This window comes from Balaenoptera ricei, unplaced genomic scaffold, assembly GCF_028023285.1.
Source record: "Balaenoptera ricei isolate mBalRic1 unplaced genomic scaffold, mBalRic1.hap2 scaffold_402, whole genome shotgun sequence".
Lineage (NCBI taxonomy): Eukaryota > Metazoa > Chordata > Mammalia > Artiodactyla > Balaenopteridae > Balaenoptera > Balaenoptera ricei.
The window spans coordinates 5,602-27,531 of NW_026777605.1; the positions used below are offsets into that span (position 1 = coordinate 5,602).

Consider the following 21,930-nt stretch of genomic DNA (forward strand, 5'->3'; position numbering starts at 1 on the left):
AGCCCCCAGCACTCTCCCCATCACAGGTGTTTGACAGTCCCCATCTCTCTCCCCATTATAGGTGAGTGACAGCCCACAGCTATCTCCCGATCACTGGTATGTGACAGCCCCTAGCTGTCTCCGCATCACAGGTTCATGACAGCCCCCAGCTCTCTCCCTATCACAGGCATGTGACAGCCCCCAGCTCTCTCCCCATCACAGGTGATAGACAGCCCAAATCTCTCCTCCCATCACAGGTGAGTAACAGCTCCCAGCTCTCTCCCCATCACAGGTATGTGACAGCACCCAGCTCTCTCCATATCATAGGTGTTTGACAGTCCCCATCTCTCTCCCCATCACAGGTGAGTGACAGCCCCCAGCTCTCTCCCCATGATAGATACGTGACAACCCACAGCTGTCTCCGCCTCACAGGTGAGTGACAGCCCCCAACTCTCTCCCCATCACAAGTATGTGACAGCCCCCAACTGTCTCCCCATTATAGGTATGTGATAGACCCCAGCTGTCTCCACATCACATGTATATGACAAGCTCATGGTCTCTCCCCACCACAGGTGTGTGCCGTCCCCAGCTGTCTCCATATCACAGGTGCGTGACAACGCCCAACTCTTTCCCCTTCACAGGTGAGAGACAGCCCCCATCTCTCTCCCCATTACAGGTGAGTGACAGCCCCCAGCTCTGTACCCATCACAGGTATCTGACAGCCCCCAGCTGTCTACGCATCACAGGAGCCTGACCGCCCCCAACTCTCTCCCCATCACAGGTATGTGACAACCCCTAGCTTTCTCCCCATAACAGGTATGTGACAGCCCCCACCTGTCTCCACATCACAGGTATGTGACAGACCCCATTTCTCTCCCCATCACAGGTGTTTGACAATCCCCATTGCCTTCCCCATCACAGGTGTGTGACAGCCCCCAGCCCTCTCCCCATTACAGGTGAGTAACAGCCCACAGGTCTCTCCCCATCACAGGTGATTTTAAGCCCCCAGCTCTCTCCCCATCACAGGTATGTGACAGCCCCCAGGTGTCTCCACATCATAGATGCCCGACAGCCCCAACCTTCTCCCCATCACAGGTATGTGACAGCCCCAGCTGTCTCCGCATCACAGGTGCGTGACAGCCCCCAACTCTCTCCCCATCACAGGTATGTGACAGACCCCAGTATCTCCACATCACAGGAATGTGACAGCCACGACTTGTAACCGCATCACAAATATGTGTGAGCCCCAGCTCACTCCCCATCACAGGTGTTTGACAGTCCCCATCCATCTCCCCTTCACAGGTGTGTGACAGCCCCCAGCTCTCTGCCCATCACAGGTGAGTGACAGCCCCCAGCTCTCTCCCCATCACAGGTATGTGACAGCCCCCAGCTTTTTCCGCAACACAGGTGCCTGACAGCCCTCAACTCTCTCCCCATCACAGGTATGTTACACCCCCCACCTGTCTCCACATCACAGGTATGTGACAGCCCCAAGCACTCTCCCCATCACAAGTGAGTGGCAGTCTCCAACTCTCTCCCCATCACAGGTATCTGACAACCCCCAGCTGTCTCATCGACACAGGTATGTGACAGTCCCCATGTCTCTCCCCATAACAGGTGTGTGACAGCCCCCAGCTCTCTCCACATCACAGGTGAGTGACAACCCCCAGCTCCCTTCTCAATCACATGTATGTGACAGCCCCCAGCTCTCTCCCCATCACAGATGATTGACAGCCCCCATCTCTCTCCCCATCACAAGTAAGTGACATCCCCAATATCTCTCCACATCACTTTTGTGTGACCACACCCAGCACTCTCCCCATCACAGGTGAGTGAAAGCCCCCAAGCTCTCTCCCCATCAGAAGTATTTGACAGCCCCCAGCTGTCACCACATCACAGTTGACTGACAGGCCCCAACTCTCTCCCCATCACAGGTGTGTGACCGTCCCCAGCTGTCTCCACATCACAGGTGCGTGACAGCCCCCAACTCTCCCCCTATCACAGGTGATTGACAGCCCCCATCTCTCTTCCCATTACAGGTGAGTAAGAACCCCTATCGCTCTCTCCATCACAGGTTTGTGACAGCCCCCAGCTGTCTCCGCCTCACAGGTGCGTGACAGCCCCCAACTCTCCCCCCATCACAGGTATATGACAGGCCCCAGCTGTCTCCACATCACAGGTATATGACAGCCCCCAGCTGTCTCCCCATTAGAGGTGACAGCCCCCAGCTCTCTCCACATAACTGTTATGTGACAACCACAAGCTCTCTCCCCATCACAGGTGTGTGACCTTCCCCAGTTGTCTCCATATCACAGGTGCGTGACAACGCCCAGCTCTCTTCCATTCACAGGTGGGTGACAGCACCCAGCTCTCTCCCCATCCCTGGTGAGTGAGAGCCCCCATCTCTCTCCCCATTACAGGTGAGTGACAGCCCCCAGCTCCCTCCCTATCACAGGTGATTGGCAGCCTCCAGCTCTCTCCCCATCACAGGTATGTGACAACCCCCAACTGTCTCAGGGACTCAGGTATGTGACAGTCCCCATCTCTCTCCCCATCACAGGTGTGTGACAGCCCCCTGCTCTCTCCACATCACAGGTGAGTGACAACAACCTGGTCTCTCCCCATCACAGGTATCTGACAGCCCCCAGCTGTCTCCGCATCACAGGAGCCTGACAGCCCCTAACTCTCTCCCCATCACAGGTATGTGACAGCCCCCATTGTCTCCACATCACAGGTATGTGGCAACCACTAGCTCTCTTCCCATCACAGGTGTTTGACAGTCCCCACCTCTCTCACCATCAGAGGTGTGTGTCAGCCCCCTGCTCTCTCCCCAGCACAGGTGAGTGACAGCCCCCAGCTCTCTCCCATCACAGGTGTGCGACTGCCCCCAGGTCTCTCCCTATCACAAGTGAGTGACAGCCCCCTGCTTTCTCCCCATCACAGGTATGTGACAGCCCCCAGCTCTCTCCTCGTCACAGGTGCCTGACAGCCCCCAACTTTCTCCCCATCACAGGTATGTGTCAGCCCCCAACTCTCTCCACTTCACAGGTATCTGAAAGACACCAGCTGTCTCCGCATCACAGGTATGTGACAGCCCCCAGGTCTCTCCCTATCACAGGTGTTTGACAGTCCCCATCTCTTTCCCCATCACAGCTGTGTGACAGCCCCCAGGTCTCTCCCCATTACAGGTGAGTGACAGCCCCCTGCTCTCTCCCCATCACAGGTGTGTGATATCCTCCACTTCTCTCCCCATGACAGGGGAGTGACAGCCCCCAGCACTCTCCCCATCATAGGTATGTGACAGCCGCCAGCTGTCTCCGCATCACAGGTGCCTGACAGCCCCCAACTGTCTCCCCATCACAGGTATGTTACAGCCCCCAGCTGTCTCCACATCACAGGTATGAAACAGCCCCCAGCTCTCTCTGCATCACAGGTATGTGACAGCCCCCAGCTCTCTCCCTATCATAGGTGTTTGACAGTCCCCAGGTCTCTTCCCATCACAGCTGTGTGACAGCCCCCAGCTCTCTCCCCATCACAGGTGAGTGACAGCCCCCAGCTGTCTCCGCATCACAGGTATGTGACAGCCCCCAGCTCTCTCCGTATCACAGGTGCCTGACAGCCCCCAACTCTCTCCCCATCATAGGTATGTGACAGCCCCCAGCTGTCTCCCCATCAAAGGTATGTGACAGGCCCCATCTGTCTCCGCGTCACAGGTCCCTGACAGCCCCCAACTTTCTCCCCATCACAGGTATGTGACAGCCCCCAGCTGTCTCCACATCACAGGTGTGTGACCGTCCCCAGCTGTCTCCATATCACAGGTGTGTGACAGCCCCCAGCCCTCTCCCCTTCTCATTTGGGTGACAGCCCTCAGCTCTCTACCCATCACTGGTATGTGACAACCCCAAGCTGTCTCCACATCACAGGTGCGTGACAGCCCTCAGCTCTCTCCCCATCACAGGTAGGTGGCAGTCCCCATCTCTCTCCCCATCACAGGTGAGTCACAGCCCCCACGTCTCTCCCCATCACAGGTGAGTCACAGCCCCCACCTCTCTCCCCATCACCGGTGAGTCACAGCCCCCAGCTGTCTCCCAATCACAGGTATGTGACAGCCCCCAGCTGTCTCTGCACCACAGGTGCCTGACAGCCCCCAACTCTCTCCCCATCACAGGTATGTGACAGCCCCCAGTCGTCTCTACATCACAGGTATGTGACTGCCCCCAACTGTCTCCCCATCAGAGGTATGTCACAGCCCCCATCTGTCTTCCCGTCACAGGGGTGTGACAGCCCCCAGCTCTCTCCCTATCACAGGTGTGTGACAGCCCCCCTTCTCTTCTGGCCACCACTCCCCCATTTGGCTACAGCCTCTTCCTTCCCGATTCCCCACAAAATCCTCACATCTATTCTCTTTACCCTGGGACCCAAACTTCCCCCATGTAAGGCATAGTCACAGCCAAGCCTTGTTCTCGAGAACAGAGGCTTCGCTGGGCTGCTAAGCTCCGTGCTCTTCTACAGAACATATCTTCCATGGATTCTGTCTCTACATGGCTTTCTGTCCTTGATCCTGTCACTAGATCCCTTAGGATCTCAGACCGCTGTCCTACAAAACTAGACCAGACCCAATGGCCTCTAAAGCCCCTTCTATTTCTGAGACCATGATTCTGTGTTTTCTCCACAGTAGTCTCCCCCGGTCCTCTCTGTGACCCTTTTGTGTACCGTGTGAAGGTTCAGGGTCATACAGGTTTTCTGTTGTTCCTCCCTCTGCATCTTCAGGTGAGGCCACACACCTGTGTCTTGTCGACACCTCCCCCGAAAGGTTTCCCTGTCTTTGTCCTCTCCTATATGAAGGTCATGAATGAATCACCAATCCCCAAATTCCCTGGCAAATGCCGGTGCTATCAGACAGAGCCTGTGAAAACAGCCTAAATCAAGCCTGTGCTTTGCAGAAGAGATTTCCGACTTAACCATGCAGATTGCAGAAATGAGCAAGAATCTTCAGGAATTGGAGAAGACCAGGAAGCGAGTGCAGCAAGAAAAGTCAGACCTCCAGGCTGCCCTGGAAGAGGTGGAGGCACGTGTCTGAGATGTGAAGGAGGGCAGGGCGCTGAGGAAGGGGACTAGACCACCCCCAGGGGCCCTTCCTGCAGGAGGCACTGGGGCTCCAATGGGAAGAATCCAGCCACACCCCCACCCTGGGGGGGACCAGCTGCTCTCTGCTGCCTCGCCTCATGAGTGTTCTCTAGTCCATCGTATTTCTCCTATTGAATAAATAAACTTGTTCATTATGTCCTCAACGTCTTCCTCTCAGAAAGCAAGGACTCAATCACCAAACATCCTGAGAGCCAGCTCAGAATCCCTTAGTTTTAACAGAGAGTTATACACGGTCATCTTTGGCTGCTGGGAATTCTGTGTGGTCCAAAGAGTGCAGGATCCTGATGCTATCACCAGCTGTGGCCAGTGAGGGGCGGATGCTTAAGAGGGTCTAGGGAAATTTGCACTATGCAGGATAACAGGAGAGCAATTCCTCTGTCTTTCTCTGTCTTTTCTGAGGAGAGGTTGGCTCCTGACTTATGGTCACTATTTAAAAAGACACAGTAATCAAAATTTTTATTAATTGAAAACGATGCTCTGTCCTTCTCAAGACATAAAATTGTTAACAACAAAGCTTCAATTCTAGTTTCATTACTAGTAACAATTTGGGAGCAAACTGTTTGACCTTTTTGAGTACTGTTCTATTTATTTGTAAAATGAGCCTAATAATACCCTTTTTATCCTAATGGGGATGAAAAACCTCATTCAAGAAGGTGGCTGCCCCCCGGCAATCCCAATCACTCCTTTACTTTTATCAGGGTTCCTTGAAGCATGAAGAGGGCAAGATTTTGCGTGTCCAGCTAGAGTTGAACCAGCTGAAATCTGAGCTTGACCGCAAGATCACTGAGAAGGAAGAAGAAATCGAGCAGCTGAAAAGAAAGAGCCAGCGGGCAGCAAAGGCCATGCAAAGCGTGCTGGATGCTGAGATCTGGAGCCGGAATGTTGCTCTGAGGCTGAAGAAGAAGATGGAGAGAGACCTCAGTGAGATGGAGATTCAGCTGGGCCACTCCAACCGCCAGGTGGCAGAGACCCAGAAACACCTGTGCTCAGTCCAGAGCCAGCTCAAGGTGAGTGCACGGCCCCTGGAGGACCTGGCGGGACCTCAGCCTGCCCTGGGCTCCGGTCTCACCACTGGTTTCTCGTGAACGACTCCCAGCTGCATCTGGATGACACCCTGAGGAGCAGCGAGGACCTCAAGGAGCAGCTGGCCCTCGTGGAGCGCAGGAATGGCCTCTTGCTGGAGGAGCCGGAGGAGAGGAAGGTGGCCCTGGCACGGACGGAGCGCACCCGCAAGCTGGCGGAGCACGAGCTGCTGGAGGCCAGCGACCGCGTGCAGCTCCTTCACTCCCACGTGTGTCCGTCCTCACTCCACTCTGGGTCCACCCTGGAGGCAGGCAGGACCCAGGCTTGATGGAGAGGAGTTCCCACCGCTCCTTCCAGGCTAGCGGTCAAGACAAACTTTCATTAGGCCTAGTTCTTGGAATAACTTGGTCTCTAGATGGACAGATTGCTGAGCTTTCTTTTATCTGAAGATAAAAGATCATGGGGAAATCAGAGCAAGGCATGACAAATTATTGCATAAAAGGGCTGGAAAAGGCTTCACAGAGGCAGTAACATTTAAGCTGCAAGCTTAGAAAATTAGGATTGTCTTTTGAAATAATTACTTTTAGGAAAGTTCAAGAATTCCTTGTTTCATTTCTTATTTTTTTGGACCACACCACATGGCATACGGGATCTTAGTTCCCCAACCAGAGATTGAACCTGCGCCCTGCGCGGTGGAAACACAAAGCCCTAATCAGTGGACTGCCAGGGAATTCCCCCAAAATTCCTTGCTTTAAAAACTATTTTTTGAATTAGCCAAAAAACTAGAAAAATACCAACCATATTGTTAGCATTTTGGGATCTCCTATTCTAGGCTCTTGTTTCTATACATAAATATGATATTTTTTGTAAACGTGATCAATCCTTTTGCAACTTTTTTTCATTTAACAACGTGTTGTGAACATATTTCTATATTTTAAAATAGTTTTCTATGATGCAGTTTTTTAATGGCAGAAAAGCAGTCCATTGTAGTTGTGTATTATGGCACATTTACTTAATCAGTCTTCTACGGTTGGATATTTTTAGACTGTTCCCAATAAAAATTTTTATGATTAGAAGATTGTATGACTAACTTCTTCATAACTAAATTTTCACATATATCCATGATTACTATTTCCTTAATATTCCTAAAAGTAAGTAAATTCCTGGAAGTATATATTCATGGTCAAAACAGCAAAGACATTTATGATATGTTGTAAATTGGTCTTTAACAAAGTTGTCCCAATTTTTACTCCCATGGGGAAAATAAGTGAGAGTGCTTAGCTATTATTTTTTTTTAATCTTCACCGATTTTATGGTTGAAAATGCCTCATTTTAAAAATTCTTATTTCTTTGATTACTAATGAGGTGGAACATTTTGTCGTATTTGTTGGCTATTTGTATTTCTTCTGGTGTGTCTTAGCTATTTGTACTTTTGCCCTTTTTTCGTAATGATTTGTCTTTTTTACATATTAAGGAAGGAACTATTTTTTCAGTAATGCACATTGCAAATGTTTCCTCGTTTGTCATCATCCTAACAACTCTGTACAATGTTTTGATCATGAGAATTATTTTTCATTTCACATAGTTATGTCAACCATTTCCTTGTTCCAGCACCTTTAACTAAATAATTTATCCTTCCTCAAATATTTGAATGTCCACATTTATCATTTACTCAATTCTTTTATGTACAATTCTCGGGCCTGTTTTGGGATATCTGTCTATCAAATAGGAAAGTCTTTTTAATTTTTTTCACCTGTGTGAAAAATAAGAAATGGAACGTTCTCGAGCTTGACTTCTTTCCCCACCCAACCCTCTCCCTTCCAATCGTTGTAAGTGCCCAAATGTAGCCCGAACCTCTTATCTAATTTTTCTTGTAGAACACGTGCCTGATAAATACCAAGAAAAAACTGGAAGCCGACATAGCCCAATGCCAGGCAGAGGTGGAGAAGTCTATCCAGGAGTCCAAAAATGCAGAGGAGAAGGCCAAGAAGGATGTCACGGATGTGCGCTCCATTCTTTCTTATCAGAGATGCTGTCTGGAGATAAGAAAGGGGCTTCTACGCCGCCCCTTTGGGACCTGCAAGTAGGTTTCCTCTCCTCACCCCTGCATTCAGTCAGTGGTGGCTTCCCGGAGAGACGGAAGGAGACGGAGCCTCAGCAGAGGCAAAGTGGGAGGGGAACCATGCAGCATCAGCGGTGGCTGCGGCAAGGAGGAAAGCATCAGCGTGCCTAGTACCAGCCTCACAGCACCCTCCGTGTGCCCGCATAGGAGGGGTGGGTGGCCCACTGATGCCTCTTGTGAACTTAACCAGGCGGCCATGATGGCCGAGGCGCTGACAGAGAAGGAGCAGGACACCAGCGCCCACCTGGAGCGGATGAAGAAGAACCTGGAGCAGACGGTGAAGGAGCTGCAGCACCGCCTGGACGAGGTTGAGCAGCTGGCCCTGAAGGGTGGCAAGAAGCACATCCAGAAGCTGGAGGCCAGGGTGGGTCTCTCAATCTCTCTGAATCCGGAAAGTGAAAACGGCACTCCCCGATCCTTCTCTCTTCTTGTATATTGACTCCCATCCTTATCCTGTGGCTGGGGACAGCCACCCAATATCGTCAGTAGGTCCTGAGTTAATTAACATCCCCCAAGACTGACTATATAAGTATCTTTCTTGATTGTAGGTACGTGAGCTTGAAGGAGAGGTTGAAAGTGAGCAGAAACGTAATACTGAGGCTGTTAAAGGTTTGCGGAAACATGAGAGAAGAGTAAAGGAACTCACCTACCAGGTAAGGGGAAGAGCTTTCTAGAATATCCAGACTTCCTGCACAAAGGGAAATTGAAAACCTGGTGACTATGTGGTACTCACAAATAGCTACATGTTAACTCGATATACATAAGGGGCAAATGACACAATCACCTATCACAGACCCTTTCCTAAGCTAGGAAAATCAGGAAGGCCTTTAGAAAACCGTGTAAGTGAGGAAAGAATACAGGTTTCAAAGACAGATAAACTGGTATTAGTCCTAGTTTGTCCTCTTACTTTTTAAACTCGGATAGGTTACCTAACACTCTCAACCTTAATTCATCACCTGTAAAATAGAATAAAAACATCTACTCACCAGAGTAGGGAGGTAAGGATTAGAGACATGTATAACTCTCCAATATAGTGCCTGCACACAGTGGACATTTAACAAGAGTGGCTACTGTTAATACTATGAAGGAAGCCTCAGAGTTGACCACATTTACCCCAGGCCCACCTGCCATCATATCAAAGTGATTTACTTCACCACCTGTAGTGGGTTGATTTTGTTGGATTCAATGCAGACCATTTTTTTCAAACTTCCAGACTGAGGAAGACCGCAAGAATGTTCTCAGGCTGCAAGACCTGGTAGATAAATTACAGGCAAAGGTGAAATCATACAAGAGACAAGCTGAGGAGGCTGTAAGTATCTTTAAGCCCTTGAGGGAAGAAGAAAACGTCTTTGGGGGTAGAAAGTATATTAAGAGAATGTGTTAATGAGAAAGAAAGAGACCAAGTAAGAATATGTCATTCTTATTTTAAGAGAGAGGATATAAATATGAATTTACCCCCAAATCCTAATTATAGAATAAGACCTCAAGACGAGATATTTTTATTATTAAGCAATTTGTAGGGGTTGGGGGAAAAAAAGAAAATTCCAAATAACCCACCTTACTTGATAGCTGCAAAGAATATCCAGCAGAAAATCTAACACCATGATAAATATTCCTCTCCCTCTAGAAATGCACAAAATCAATTGTTCCCAAAAGCCAAACAGAAATCTTTTACCCCAGCTGACTCCTTCCCTCACTACCACTGTCATCAGCAGGGACTTATCCCTGCACATTCGCTGTAGCAAATTAGGATGTGTTGGGAGATTCTCCAGCTTCACTTTTCCTGGTTGTTCCCCACTCTTCCAGACACAATGTAGTGGGTAAGAGGTAAGAAAAGGGAACACGAAAGGGAGAGGCACGAATGGTAGTAAGTGCAACCAACAAAGGGCATACTTTCTTCCTATCCCCATCCCCCCACCCGCAGCATCTCTGTATACCAGAGTCAAAATATATGGCAAAAACACTTCAACTGGGATTTTCCCAAAGTTAGAATTTGACCTTACATTTACTGTCTAACCTCTGTGAGCGAGCGCACATGGGTCTCTTCCTCCTTTCCACTCAGTCCATACATCGTAAATAGACTGCACGTATACATGGGTTTGACATAATGAGCTCGTCTCTTCCATTTCAAAACTATTTCTTCTTTCATTCTTTAGAGTAAAAAATGTAACTGAAGTTACAAGTTCTGTCTGGATTTGAAATCCGATATGACAAACAAACCGTAAGAAGGAAATATCTGAGTTGAGGAAATAATCCTGTTTGTGACAAGTGCAATGAGAACCACAAAGTCTAACTCTCACAACTTTATTCTTAGGAGGAACAATCCAATGCTAATCTTGCCAAATTCCGCAAGCTCCAGCACGAGCTGGAGGAGGCCGAGGAACGGGCTGACATTGCCGAGTCCCAGGTCAACAAGCTGCGGGTGAAGAGCCGGGAGATTCACACACAAGTCAGTGCAGAGTGAACACATCTGCCTGATGCTGCCAAGGGGCTGAAGAAATGCACAAAATGTGCCATTTTGGGTCACTTGCTTTGTGATGTTTTTCTCCTCATGTTGAATAAATAAAAACTACAGTGAACTGATAAACTGAACCAGACTCATTTACTTCCAAAATTACTTATTCTCAAACACAGTTCTCACCTAGCTATTATTATTCTAACATTATATATGGCTTTGTGGAACATTCAATATCTGTACCTCCCTCACCACCCCGCATCCCCTTTCCCATCTCCAGCTCCACCACACACCCACACACACAATTATCTTTTACTGGACTTAATTTTATTAAGTCTCTCTAGACTGTTACAAATGACTAAGGAAACCACTCACTGAGGTTACGCCTTCAGACAGGACACACTCATGCACCCACTCCGCAGGTGGTTACTGAGCATCTACTATGCGCCGGGCCCTGCTCTCAGTACTATGGGAATAGCAGTGAACAAAGCATAGTTCCCTCCCTCTGGGAACTTATATTCTGCAAGGAAAGAAAGGCAGTCAACAGATAAGAAGCTGTGTCTACTATATTTAAAATAGATAATCAACAAGAACCTAGTGTATAGCACAGGGAACTCGGCTCAGTATTCTCTAATAACCTAAACGGGAAAAGAATTTGAAAAAGAATGGATACTTGTATGGGTATAAGTGAATCACTCTGCTGTACACCTGTAACTAACACATCATTGTTAATCAACTATACTCCAACATAAAATTTTTGTAAAAAGATCTACAAAAAAAATAAGAAGCTGCGTAATGTGTCAGGTAAGTGCTCATGAGAAATAAAAAAAGTAAGAGGGAGGCAGTTAGTACTATGTAGAGAGGAGTCAAGCAAGGCCTCTCTAAGAAAAACACATTTGAGCTGAGACCTGAAGGAAGCAAGAGTATTCCAGGCAGAGGGAACAAAAGAAAATGCAAAGGCCCTGAGGCAGGGGCAGCTTGGCATGGCCCAGGGACAGGAAGGAGGCCAGCAGGGCTAGAGGAGAATGAGCAAGATAGTCACGGCATAAGAGAGGAACCTGGGACCCCAGGGATCATGTAGGGCTTCAGGGCCACCTGAGGACTTTTCTCTTCACTCAGAGTGAGATGGGAAGTCTTTGGAGTGTTTTGAGCAGAGGAGTGATATTAACACACATTCTAAAAGAATCACTCTGGGACTTCCCTGGTGGCGCAGTGGTTGAGAATCTGCCTGCCAATGCAGGGGACACGGGTTCAAGCCCTGGTCCTGGAAGATCCCACATGCCGCGGAGCAACTAAGCCCATGCACCACAATTACTAAGCCTGTGCTCTAGAGCCTGCAAGCCACAACTACTGAGCCCGCATGCTGCAACTACTGAAGCCCTCATACCTAGAGCCCGTGCTCTGCAACAAGAGAAGCCACGGCAATGAGAAGCCTCTGCACAGCAAGGGAGAGTAGCCCCCTCTCGCCGCAACTACAGAAAGCCCGTGCGCAGCAAAGAAGACCCAACACAGCCAAAATGAATAAATAAATAAGTCTTTAAAAAAAAAAAAAAGAATCACTCTGCTGCATTGAGAATACACTGAAGGGGGCAGAGGTCGAAACTGTGAGACCAGTTAGGAGCCTACTGCAAAATAAAAGATAAAAAATGACAGTGGCTTAGACCAGAGAGATAGGCACTGGGAGATGACGAGAAGCAGATGGATTCTAGATGTACTGTGAAGGTGGCGCACATAGGGTTTTCTGACAGATTGGATGGATGAGTGGGTGAGAGAGAGAGAGAGAAAGGACTTATGAAAAGAGGAAGAATAAAACAAGATAGATTTAGTGCAGTATAAACATGAGGAGTTTGGTATCTAGAAAGAGAGGAAGCAGTAGAACAAAAATGCAATCTAGACAAAAATTGTACTTTATGCACTCCTGTCCCTCTTCCACCTTCTACCATCCACACTCACTTGCCTCCCAACCCCTATCAGCCTCACTCCTTTACAGTATAAACTGCACAGGCCTCAATCGCAAAAATGTCTAAAATTAATAACAGTTTAAAACAAAAAAATTCAAAATACTCTCCTAAATTAAATTTTGGATCAAAGAGGAAACCAAAAGTAGAATCACAAAAACTTCTAGAAGTAAACATAAGAGTAAATCTTTGTGACCTTGGTTTACACAAAGATTTCTTAGATGCCAACACCAAAAGCACAAGCCATGAGAGAAAAAATTGATAAACTGGATTTCATCAAAATTCAGTTTCTGCACTTTGAAAAACACTGTTAAACAGAATGAAAGGACAAGCCACCGACTGAGAAAAAGTATTTGCAAATTATACCCCTGATAAAGGACTTGTGTCTAGAATACATACAGAAATCTATATCTTCACTAAAAAGAAAACAAATCACCCAATTTTTAAAGAGCCAAAAGATTTAAACAAACATTTCACCAAAGAAGATATACACAGAGCACATGAAAAATGCTCATCATGAATCATTAGGGGACTAATAATTAAAACATAATGGATATCACAACACACCTATTACAATGACTAAAAGTCCAAGTGTTGGCCAAGAGGTGGAGGTACTGGACCTCTCACACCAGCTAGTGGTCATGTAAAACAGCATAACCATTTTGGAAACTAGTTTGGCAGCCTCTTAAAAAGTTAATAAATTACCCATTTGTTCCAGTCGTTCCACTTCTAGGTATTTACTCAAGAGAAATGAAAACGTATGTCCACACAAATATTCACAGCATATTTATCTGTAATAGCCCCAAACTGAAAACCACCCAAATGGCCATTAACAGGTGAATGGATAAACACATTGTGGTAAATCCATATAATGTAATACTACAAAATGATAAAAAATAAACTATTGGGCTTCCCTGGTGGCGCAGTGGTTAAGAATCCGCCTGCCAATGTAGGGGACACGGGTTCGAGCCCTGGTCCAGGAAGATCCCACATGCCGTGGAGCAACTAAGTCCATGCACCACAACTACTGAGCCTGCGCTCTAGAGCCCGAGAGCCACAACTACTGAAGCCCACGCACCTAGAGCCCGTGCTCCACAACAAGAGAAGCCACCGCAATGAGAAGCCCGAACACCGCAACGAAGAGTAGCCTCAGCTTGCCGCAACCAGAGAAAAGCCCGGCCGCGGCAACGAAGACCAAATGCAGCCAGAAACAATAAATAAATAAAATAATAAAATAAATAATTTTTTTTAAAAAAAATGATAAAAATAAACTATTAACACACACAAAAACATGGATGGATCTCAAAATAATAATGCTGATGGAAAGTAGCCAGACCAAAAAAGTGTAGACTCTATTATTCCATTTATATAAAATTCTAGGGGAAAAAAATGAATCTATAGTGACTGAAAGCTGACTAGTGGTTGCCTAGGGATAGAGAGGCAGGATTTATGGGAGGCACAGAAGGACAGTAGGATGTATTACAAAGGACCAGGAGGAAACTTTGCGGGTGATGGACATGTTCATTATCTTGATTCAGATGATGGTGTCACAGTGTCTACATGTGTCGAGACTCTTTAAATATGTACAGTTCGTTATACATCAATTATATCCCCATAAAGCTGTTAAAATTTTTCATTGGGGGAAATACTACAATTATAGTGCTTTGGGAAAATAATAATTAGGATACTGTATGTCCAACTTTAAAGCCAGAGTTATAATTTTTGATAGGAATTACATTAAATCTATTTACCAGTTTGGGGAAAATTAGCTTACTTACTATGTTGATTCTTCCAATTCGTGAAAAAAGTATGTTTTTCCATTTATTCAGATCCTCTTCAATTTCTGTCTTCCTTGTTTTACAGTTTCCAGCATACAAGTCCTGTACATGTTTTGTTAGATTTACACCTAAATTCTTCTTTTTCTTTCTTTTTGTTTTTAAGTAATTGTAAATTGTATTGTACTTCTTGTTTTTGTTTTTGTTTTTTTGGCTGCATTGGGCCTTTGTTGCTGCACGCAGGCTTTCTCTAGTTGCAGCGAGCGGGGGCTCCTCTTCATTGCGATGCGCGCGCTTCTCACCGTGGTGGCTTCTCTTGTTGTGGAGCACGGGCTCTAGGTGCGTGGGCTTCAGTAGTTGTGGCTCTCGGGCTCTAGAGCATAGGCTCAGTTGTTGTGGTGCACGACCTGAGTTGCTCCATGGCATGTGGGATGTTCCCAGACCAGGGATCAAACCTGTGTCCCCTGCATTGGCAGGCAGATTTTTAACCACTGCGCCACCAGGGAAGTCCCTGTATTTCTAATTTTGGTGTCCACATGTTCACTGCTAGCATACAGCCTAAAGAAATACAACTGATTTTTGTATGTTTATGTTATACCCTGAAACCCTACTGAACTCACTTCATAGTTCTGAGTTTGGGGGGAAATTCTTTGGGATTTTCTACATCAACAATCATGTACCTCAGAAAACAACCACTTAAGGTGAATCGAAATTAATTAAAATGAAGTCCAAAATTACACAGTAAATTGTGGGGAAAAAGTCTGATTGGGATTTTATCATAAAAATCAAGCCAGAACCACTGAAATAAATTTATTTTCTCTTATACTTCACAAGATTTACGTTACAACTGCATCTCTGTTAATTCTTAGAACAAAGAATGAATCAATGTTGGAGTTGGGAGGAAAGGAACATCCTTCTCACAATCTTGTATGATGTGGCACCCTTTATGTTTAACTTTTGCAATGCAATCATAAAGAATGCCCTTTTTTGCAAAAACTGTATGATGTCTTCATTGATATTTTAAGGGTCTTCCTAATCCTTTGATCCTAAACTCACTCCCTTGAAGCACTTATTGGATCATCATTGTCCATGTTCAGAATTTTATAATTATTAACTAGTTCAGTGCTGCTGCATCACCCTGGCCAGTGGCTTTGCAAAATTTAAGCAGGTTTCTAATACCACTTTCATCAACTTCATTAAATTCTGAAAATTTTGCAGTATTTGTCATTTTATTTTGCAGTCATGTTGCACTGACTATTGCATATTTACAACACCTGATAATCAGTATGCTCATGTACTAGGGAATAACAAAACTGACTCCATATCAGATCTGTTTCTTTTACTTTAACCTTTGTACTTTGTTTTTGCTACAACGTAATGTTGCCTATAGCCTGAAATATACAGGATAGCCAATTCTCAAGGCTCTGGCCTTTACAGGTGTAACACTTTTCCATTCATAGAGAGATAAAAAGTTGCAGAACAGAGAATAACGTTTGTCTTGTTGGGAGGTTTACAGGAACAGCATGACCTGACCTAAGTGGACAGCTACAAGAACAAAGGATTCCGACACCAAGTTTGCAACAGCTAACAACACTCCCTCCCCTTTTAGTATAAAAAAAGCCTGAATTCTACCTCAGGGAAGATGGTTCTAGCCCATCTTACCTGAGGACCCTAGCCCACCATCTTCTCGGTCTGCTGGCTTTCCGAATAAAGTCACTATTCCTTGCCCCAACCACTCGTCTCTCGATTTGTTGACCTGTTGTGCGGCAAGCAATATGAGCTTGGGCTCCGTAACGATCATTAGAGAATACTTATTGTTTTCTTATGCCACATCACTACTGTGGAGACTCTAATAACAGGCATTGTACTACTGCAAACCTTAAAAGTCATACCCTTTGCCCAGAAAGTCTATTCTATAAATATCGTCAAGATATGCATAAACATATGCACACATATGTTTACAGGAATATTTAAAAGAAAAAAAAATTAGCGCACCCTAGGTGCCCCAAAATAGAAAACTGAGTACAGTCATAGGATGGAACGATATGTAATTATTAAAAATCATGATGTAGAAGAAGAGTTAATATCATGGTAAAATTTCCCAGAATCTGTTAAGTTGCAAAGGCAGAATACAAAACCATGCTTACAGGCTGATACCCTAATTGTGTATTTGTTTAAAGCACGTGTTTAAAAAAACAAAACAAAACTGTGTATGTGTTTACAAACATAAAAAAAAAGTGTAAAAGGACTTAATCCAAATTCCGGTAGAGATTACTTCTATGCTAAAATCTTAGGAGTGATTTAAATTTTTCCTTCAGTATGTTTGATTATGTTTTTCAATCTTTCTACAATGTGTACCTCACTTTGAGAATTTTTTTAAAGGCTCGTGTTCTTTAAATACAATAAATAAAAGGAACGTGCTTCTTAAGAGGACTTCATATCCAATTCTCATCAAAGACATGGGTATAACTGACAAGAGAAAGGTGAAGAGGAGAGGGTCATTTGATGGACGAGACCATTAGCACAACTACTAAAAGCTGTTGCCTTTCAGCCAAGTTTTCCATAAGCATTACCATTCCAGGGCTAACACAGCAGCTGTCGGTGAGCAAACTTAAATTCTGCCTCCTGGCTGTGACAGAGGTTTGGGCACATGTTACATTGACACCAGTGTCCCCAGGCACCTTCACTGCGGACTTAGTCGGTCCCATTTTCCTAAGTGGGAGGCTGAAGAATCAGCTGTGGGCAGATGCAAAGAACCTTACTTCCTTAAGGATGGAATTTACCAGCCTGATTCCTCCCTCCTGGCTCCAAGCGCCACCAAGATGCTGCTTCCGGAGCCCACGAGAGAAAAAGAAAGCCTCTTCGCTGATGAAGGAGAAAAACATTCCCCTTGGGGAACACACCCAAAACAGGGCTTTTCTTATATTATAGTAGCCTGACCTTCCCAAGAGGGCGGGCTATTTTCTCAGCTCCTCACAGAAACAACGGCTTATGGCTCTCTCTCGGGGCAACTGAGGTACAACACTGGGGGAGCCCTCAAATTATGAAAAATGTTGTTAAGAGGATGGATGGGAAAGGTGTATCTTTGGAGCAACAGAATCATATTTTTTTCCGGTATATTCTGAAAAATAATTCTATTGATACCCCCAGTTTTTAGTACCCCAAAATGGATTTAGCCCTATATATTACATAAGTACATGTATATGCAATGTAATAAAATGCCTATAAATGTACTGAAAAACTTCAAATGGAATTTGGCGACTTGAGAATTTTCAGAAATTTCCTTGTGGCCCAGTCACGTCAAGAGCCTGGGGTTTGAATTCCCTCGCCCCTTCCGGCTTCACACCCTCCCACCACACGCACAGTTAAGCTCTGGAATCGCGGAGCTGACGAGAAAGGCCTGCCTCTCTCACAAACTCCAAAAGTACACTCACCGGCCAGGGCCCCTCACCGTCTCCAGGCTGGTCCCAACCCTGGCGGAATCACTCCCAGCCTTTCCTTCCCCGGTGGCGCACTCCTCCCATGATGCCCTGGGGCGCACTCCTCCCATGATGCCCCGGGGCCCACCGGAAGCAACTCCTCACTTCTCTGGGAAATTGAAACTGCCTTTCTTCTCGGTAGTTACCGGCTGTTTCCTTGGAAGTCCACGGCTGCTGATTTTTTCACGTGTTTTCAATACTGTGATCCACCCACCCTCCCCGAGCTAGATGGTAAGCTGTTTGTGAGAACCAACTTCTAATCCCCAATGCCTGGAACGGTGTCTTTATAAGCCATTTGCTAAATAAAGAGCAGCTAAACGTTTTGTTTGACAGAGTGAAGCAAAGCTGCGTAGAAAAACAGCAGATAACAGAGCCAACGCTCAGCAGAGAATATGGAAGAATAGCGTTACCTTTATAATAACAGCTGGCATTTAAAACCCTAAATCCTTACCTTAGTTTGCAAGGCTCTAAGCATCTGGCCCCTAGCCGCTTCTGCCACTTCATTCCTTGCTACTGTATCCCTGGCTCCTTTCATCCCTGCCCTACTGGCCTTTATTCTCTTCCTGTGCAGGCAAGTTCCCCTCCCAGAGCCTTTGCATTTGTTTCCTCTGCCTGGAATACTGTGCCCCGTTGATATTCTCCTGGCTTGCTCTTCCTCTAAGTGCTCAAATATCATCTCTTTAGAGAAACTTATCCTGATTGATCCATTTCAAACCCACACAGCCACTGTTTCCTTATCCTAATTTTCCTTTCCTTCAGAGAATTTATCACTAATTGACATTTGATATCTGTTTGTTTGTTGTCTGTCCCCACATACACACACACTAGAATAGAGTTTCCATGAGGGCAGAGACTTTGCCTGTTCTGTTCCCTAGTGCTTAAAATCTTCCCAGCATGTAGTAAGCCCTCAATGAATGTTTGATGAATAAACAATTGAATACGTGCATGCTCCCTGTTACCGGCTCTGTGCATTACAGCTTCAAAATTAGCAATTCCATATGTGAATTTCATCACCATCCTGGTTTTGTGAGAGATCTCAAGCTGGTTCCATCTAGCCCCATCTTGGTCAAGTTTGAGGATTTTGCCATCATACCCCCAACCACCTTTTGGGTAGGGTGATAAATTTATCTGGGTTTGCCCAGGATTGTCCTGATTTTAAAACTGAAGTCTCAGGAATCTCTTCAATTCCAAGCAAATTAGGAAGGTTGGTCACCCTGCTTTGAGGTATCTAGGCTCCATCTTCCTCGTCTTGTTTTATTGTTGTGAGTGTGTGGAATGAGGGGGTGGGGGGTGGGGGGTGGCAGTGACTTAAGAGTGTTCTGGGCCATCTGGAGAGGAAATTGGCTATATGTAGTGGGTAGAATGGGAGGGCTGGATGGCCAGTAGTGAGGCTGTGGTCAGCTGATGGGCCTTACCAAACAGCAACAAAAAAGAGATGAAAGAACAACATAGAAGATGCTGTCCTGGCTTCCAGAGCCCTCTGGCACAGGCAATGGTTGGTACATTCTCTAGAGAAAGTTCCTGGCTTCTAAGTCTCAGGCTCTGCTGTTGACATGGCCTCACCCACTCCATGTCACTTTCAAAAAGTAGTCTATCATGCATTTATTAACTCAGTTGTCACAGGAACCCCATGAGTTAGGTATTGTTATTATCCCCATTTTACAGATGAAGAAACTGAGGCTCAGAAAAGTAGAATAAGTTGCGCAAATTCAAATAGTTTAAATAGTGAAGTCAGGATTTGAACCTCAGTATTCTGACTCTCAAAGTCCACTCTTAGTCACTACATTATCATGCAGCTCTTAACAATGTAAATATGCATTTGGGCTATGCCTAGCCAAGGGCATAAAATCTTTTTTTTTTTTTTTTAGGCTATGTTGTTTCATACCCCAACAGTTGAAATTAAAAGTAATTGATCACGCGTTTCTTAGTTCTAATGAGGCTTTAAGCACTGAAGAAACCAACAAAAAAAATACAACTACTAGACAAAAAAGGGCAAATGACATGGACCCTAAGTCTCACAGGCATCAGTCAAGATTATGAGTCCAGATAAGAAAGTCTCTAGTTTACTGGACAGACCTAACTGGTAGAATTTCTTCTCTGAACACAATGTTCCCAGGCCATGCACACACTCTCTCCATGATATATTCAGAGAAGGATGCCTCGTTTGCGTGTAATTCTGAGAAGCATGTATAATTCTGAGAGCGTTAGTGTCTTAACAGGATCTTGCAAAGCCAGAAACAGCTGTCTTGTAGTGAAAGCACAAACTGGACTTGGATTCAAACCAGACTTGTTCTAGCTCCCATTCTGCCACTTACTAGCTGTATGACTAGTCACTTAATCTTGCCAAGCCTCAGTTTTCCAACCTGTAAAACTGATAAATCTATGTCCTCACTGATTGAAGGAAAATCAGTTTAAATATTTCTCTGGATAATCCCCCATCAACTTTTTGCTTTGCAAAATTGTAGTGTAGAAAGGCCAGCAGTGGGCTTCCCTGGTGGCGCAGTGGTTGAGAGTCTGCCTGCCAATGCAGGGGACACGGGTTCGAGCCCTGGTCTGGGAAGATCCCACATGCCGCAGAGCAACTGGGCCCGTGAGCTACAACTACTGAGTCTGCGCGTCTGGAGCCTGTGCTCCGCAACAAGAGAGGCCGCGATAGTGAGAGGCCCGCGCACCGCGATGACGAGTGGCCCCCGCTTGCCACAACTAGAGAAAGCCTTCGCACAGAAACGAAGACCCAACACAGCCAAAAATAAATAAATTAATTAATCAATTAAAAAGAAAAGCTGTCTCTCAAATTTAACTTCCAGAATATATTCAGGAAAAACGCATACGCCCTTTTTGGCCAACCAAAGAAGCGGGCAATGCAAATCAACACTACAAAGAGGTATCACTTCGAATCAGAAAAAAGGACCATCCTCACAAAGGGTAAAAACCAGATATGCAGGACAAGGAGAGGAGAAAAGGGAGCCTCCTTACGCTGAAAGGGGGAATGTAAATTGCCAACGGCCACTCTGGAGAAGTGTGCTGTGTTTCCTAAAACATCTAAAAAACAGAGCTACAAAGCATAGGGCGCTTCCACTCATGGGCCTATATGTTGGAAAATCCAAAAATCCACCGGACGCAGGCACCCCGTTTACTGCTGCTATGTTTACAACAGCCTCGACTTGGGTACAACTTCATAGTCCTTGGAAGGAAAAAATGGTGAAAGAAAATTTGATACTTAAGCACAACGGAATATTACTCAGCCCTGAAATCAATGAAATGAGGCCAGTTGCAGCGACTCCGGGGGACTTATGTATGGTCATTGAGAGTGAAATAAGTTAGACAGCAAGAGAAACTTATCATAAGATATCACTTATAAAGGGAATCTAAAAATCGCCAACCGTGAACTGAATTACAAACAGAACACCATCACACATTTACAAAACACACTTACGGCTGCTTAAGGGGAAAAGTGTGGCGCGTTGATGCATAAACCAGGAGGTTGAAATTGGCACAGATACCGTTCCATACGCCAATAATGTAATCGCCAAGACATACTCATTGTTCAAGGAACTGGACTCAGCACACTCTATTCACAGAAAAAACATATATCTGACTACTAGAAACTAGAAAAGAATTTATTGATGTCTCTCTGTAAGTGACTCAGGTGGATGTACAGCACCAAGAAACACAACATTGCAAATCAGCTACACCCCATTATAAAAATTAATTATAAAAAGAGAAAGACAGTGAGAGAGAGAGGAATTCTTACAAAATTCAAACAGGGGCTGTGAGGCAACTGGACTGACCACATCTACACTCACAGCTGAATGGGACGTAAGGCTGGACACCCTAACCCTAAACCCTAACCCTACCTTAACCCTAACCCTAACCCAACACTAACCCTAACCCTAAACCTAAACCCTAACCCTAACCCCTAACCCTAACCCAACCCTAAGCCTAACCCTAACCCCTAGCCCTAGCCCTAGCCCTAACCCTGACCCTAACC

The 21,930-nt window shown here is 45.7% G+C and overlaps 2 protein-coding genes across 2 annotated transcripts in view; both read left to right on the plus strand.

Moving 5' to 3' along the window:
* The first annotated feature begins 1,040 nt into the window (after positions 1 to 1,040).
* On the plus strand, positions 1,041 to 10,859 carry LOC132358775 (myosin-8-like). Its single transcript, XM_059912121.1, has 9 exons — positions 1,041 to 1,074; positions 4,923 to 5,047; positions 5,826 to 6,134; positions 6,215 to 6,418; positions 8,028 to 8,153; positions 8,463 to 8,636; positions 8,821 to 8,925; positions 9,486 to 9,581; positions 10,587 to 10,859. Exons 1-9 carry the CDS (start codon positions 1,041 to 1,043, stop codon positions 10,734 to 10,736), a joined length of 1,323 nt encoding a protein of 440 aa, XP_059768104.1. The 3' UTR covers positions 10,737 to 10,859.
* Positions 10,860 to 11,522: 663 nt separating this feature from the next.
* Positions 11,523 to 21,930, plus strand: part of LOC132358774 (myosin-8-like) — a 166,028-nt gene continuing 155,620 nt past the window's right edge. The window contains 1 exon segment of the mRNA XM_059912119.1: positions 11,523 to 11,531. Coding sequence (XP_059768102.1) covers positions 11,523 to 11,531 — 9 coding nt within the window.

What these genes read in the sequence shown, in the direction of transcription:
- LOC132358775 (XM_059912121.1), top strand. Translation starts at nt 1,041, where the DNA reads ATGCCCGACAGCCCCAACCTTCTCCCCATCACAG. An exon ending in TGCAGCTCCTTCACTCCCAC is followed by an intron (nt 6,419 to 8,027) that starts GTGTGTCCGTCC and finishes TTTTTCTTGTAG; the next exon opens with AACACGTGCCTGATAAATAC. An exon ending in CCAAGAAGGATGTCACGGAT is followed by an intron (nt 8,154 to 8,462) that starts GTGCGCTCCATT and finishes GAACTTAACCAG; the next exon opens with GCGGCCATGATGGCCGAGGC.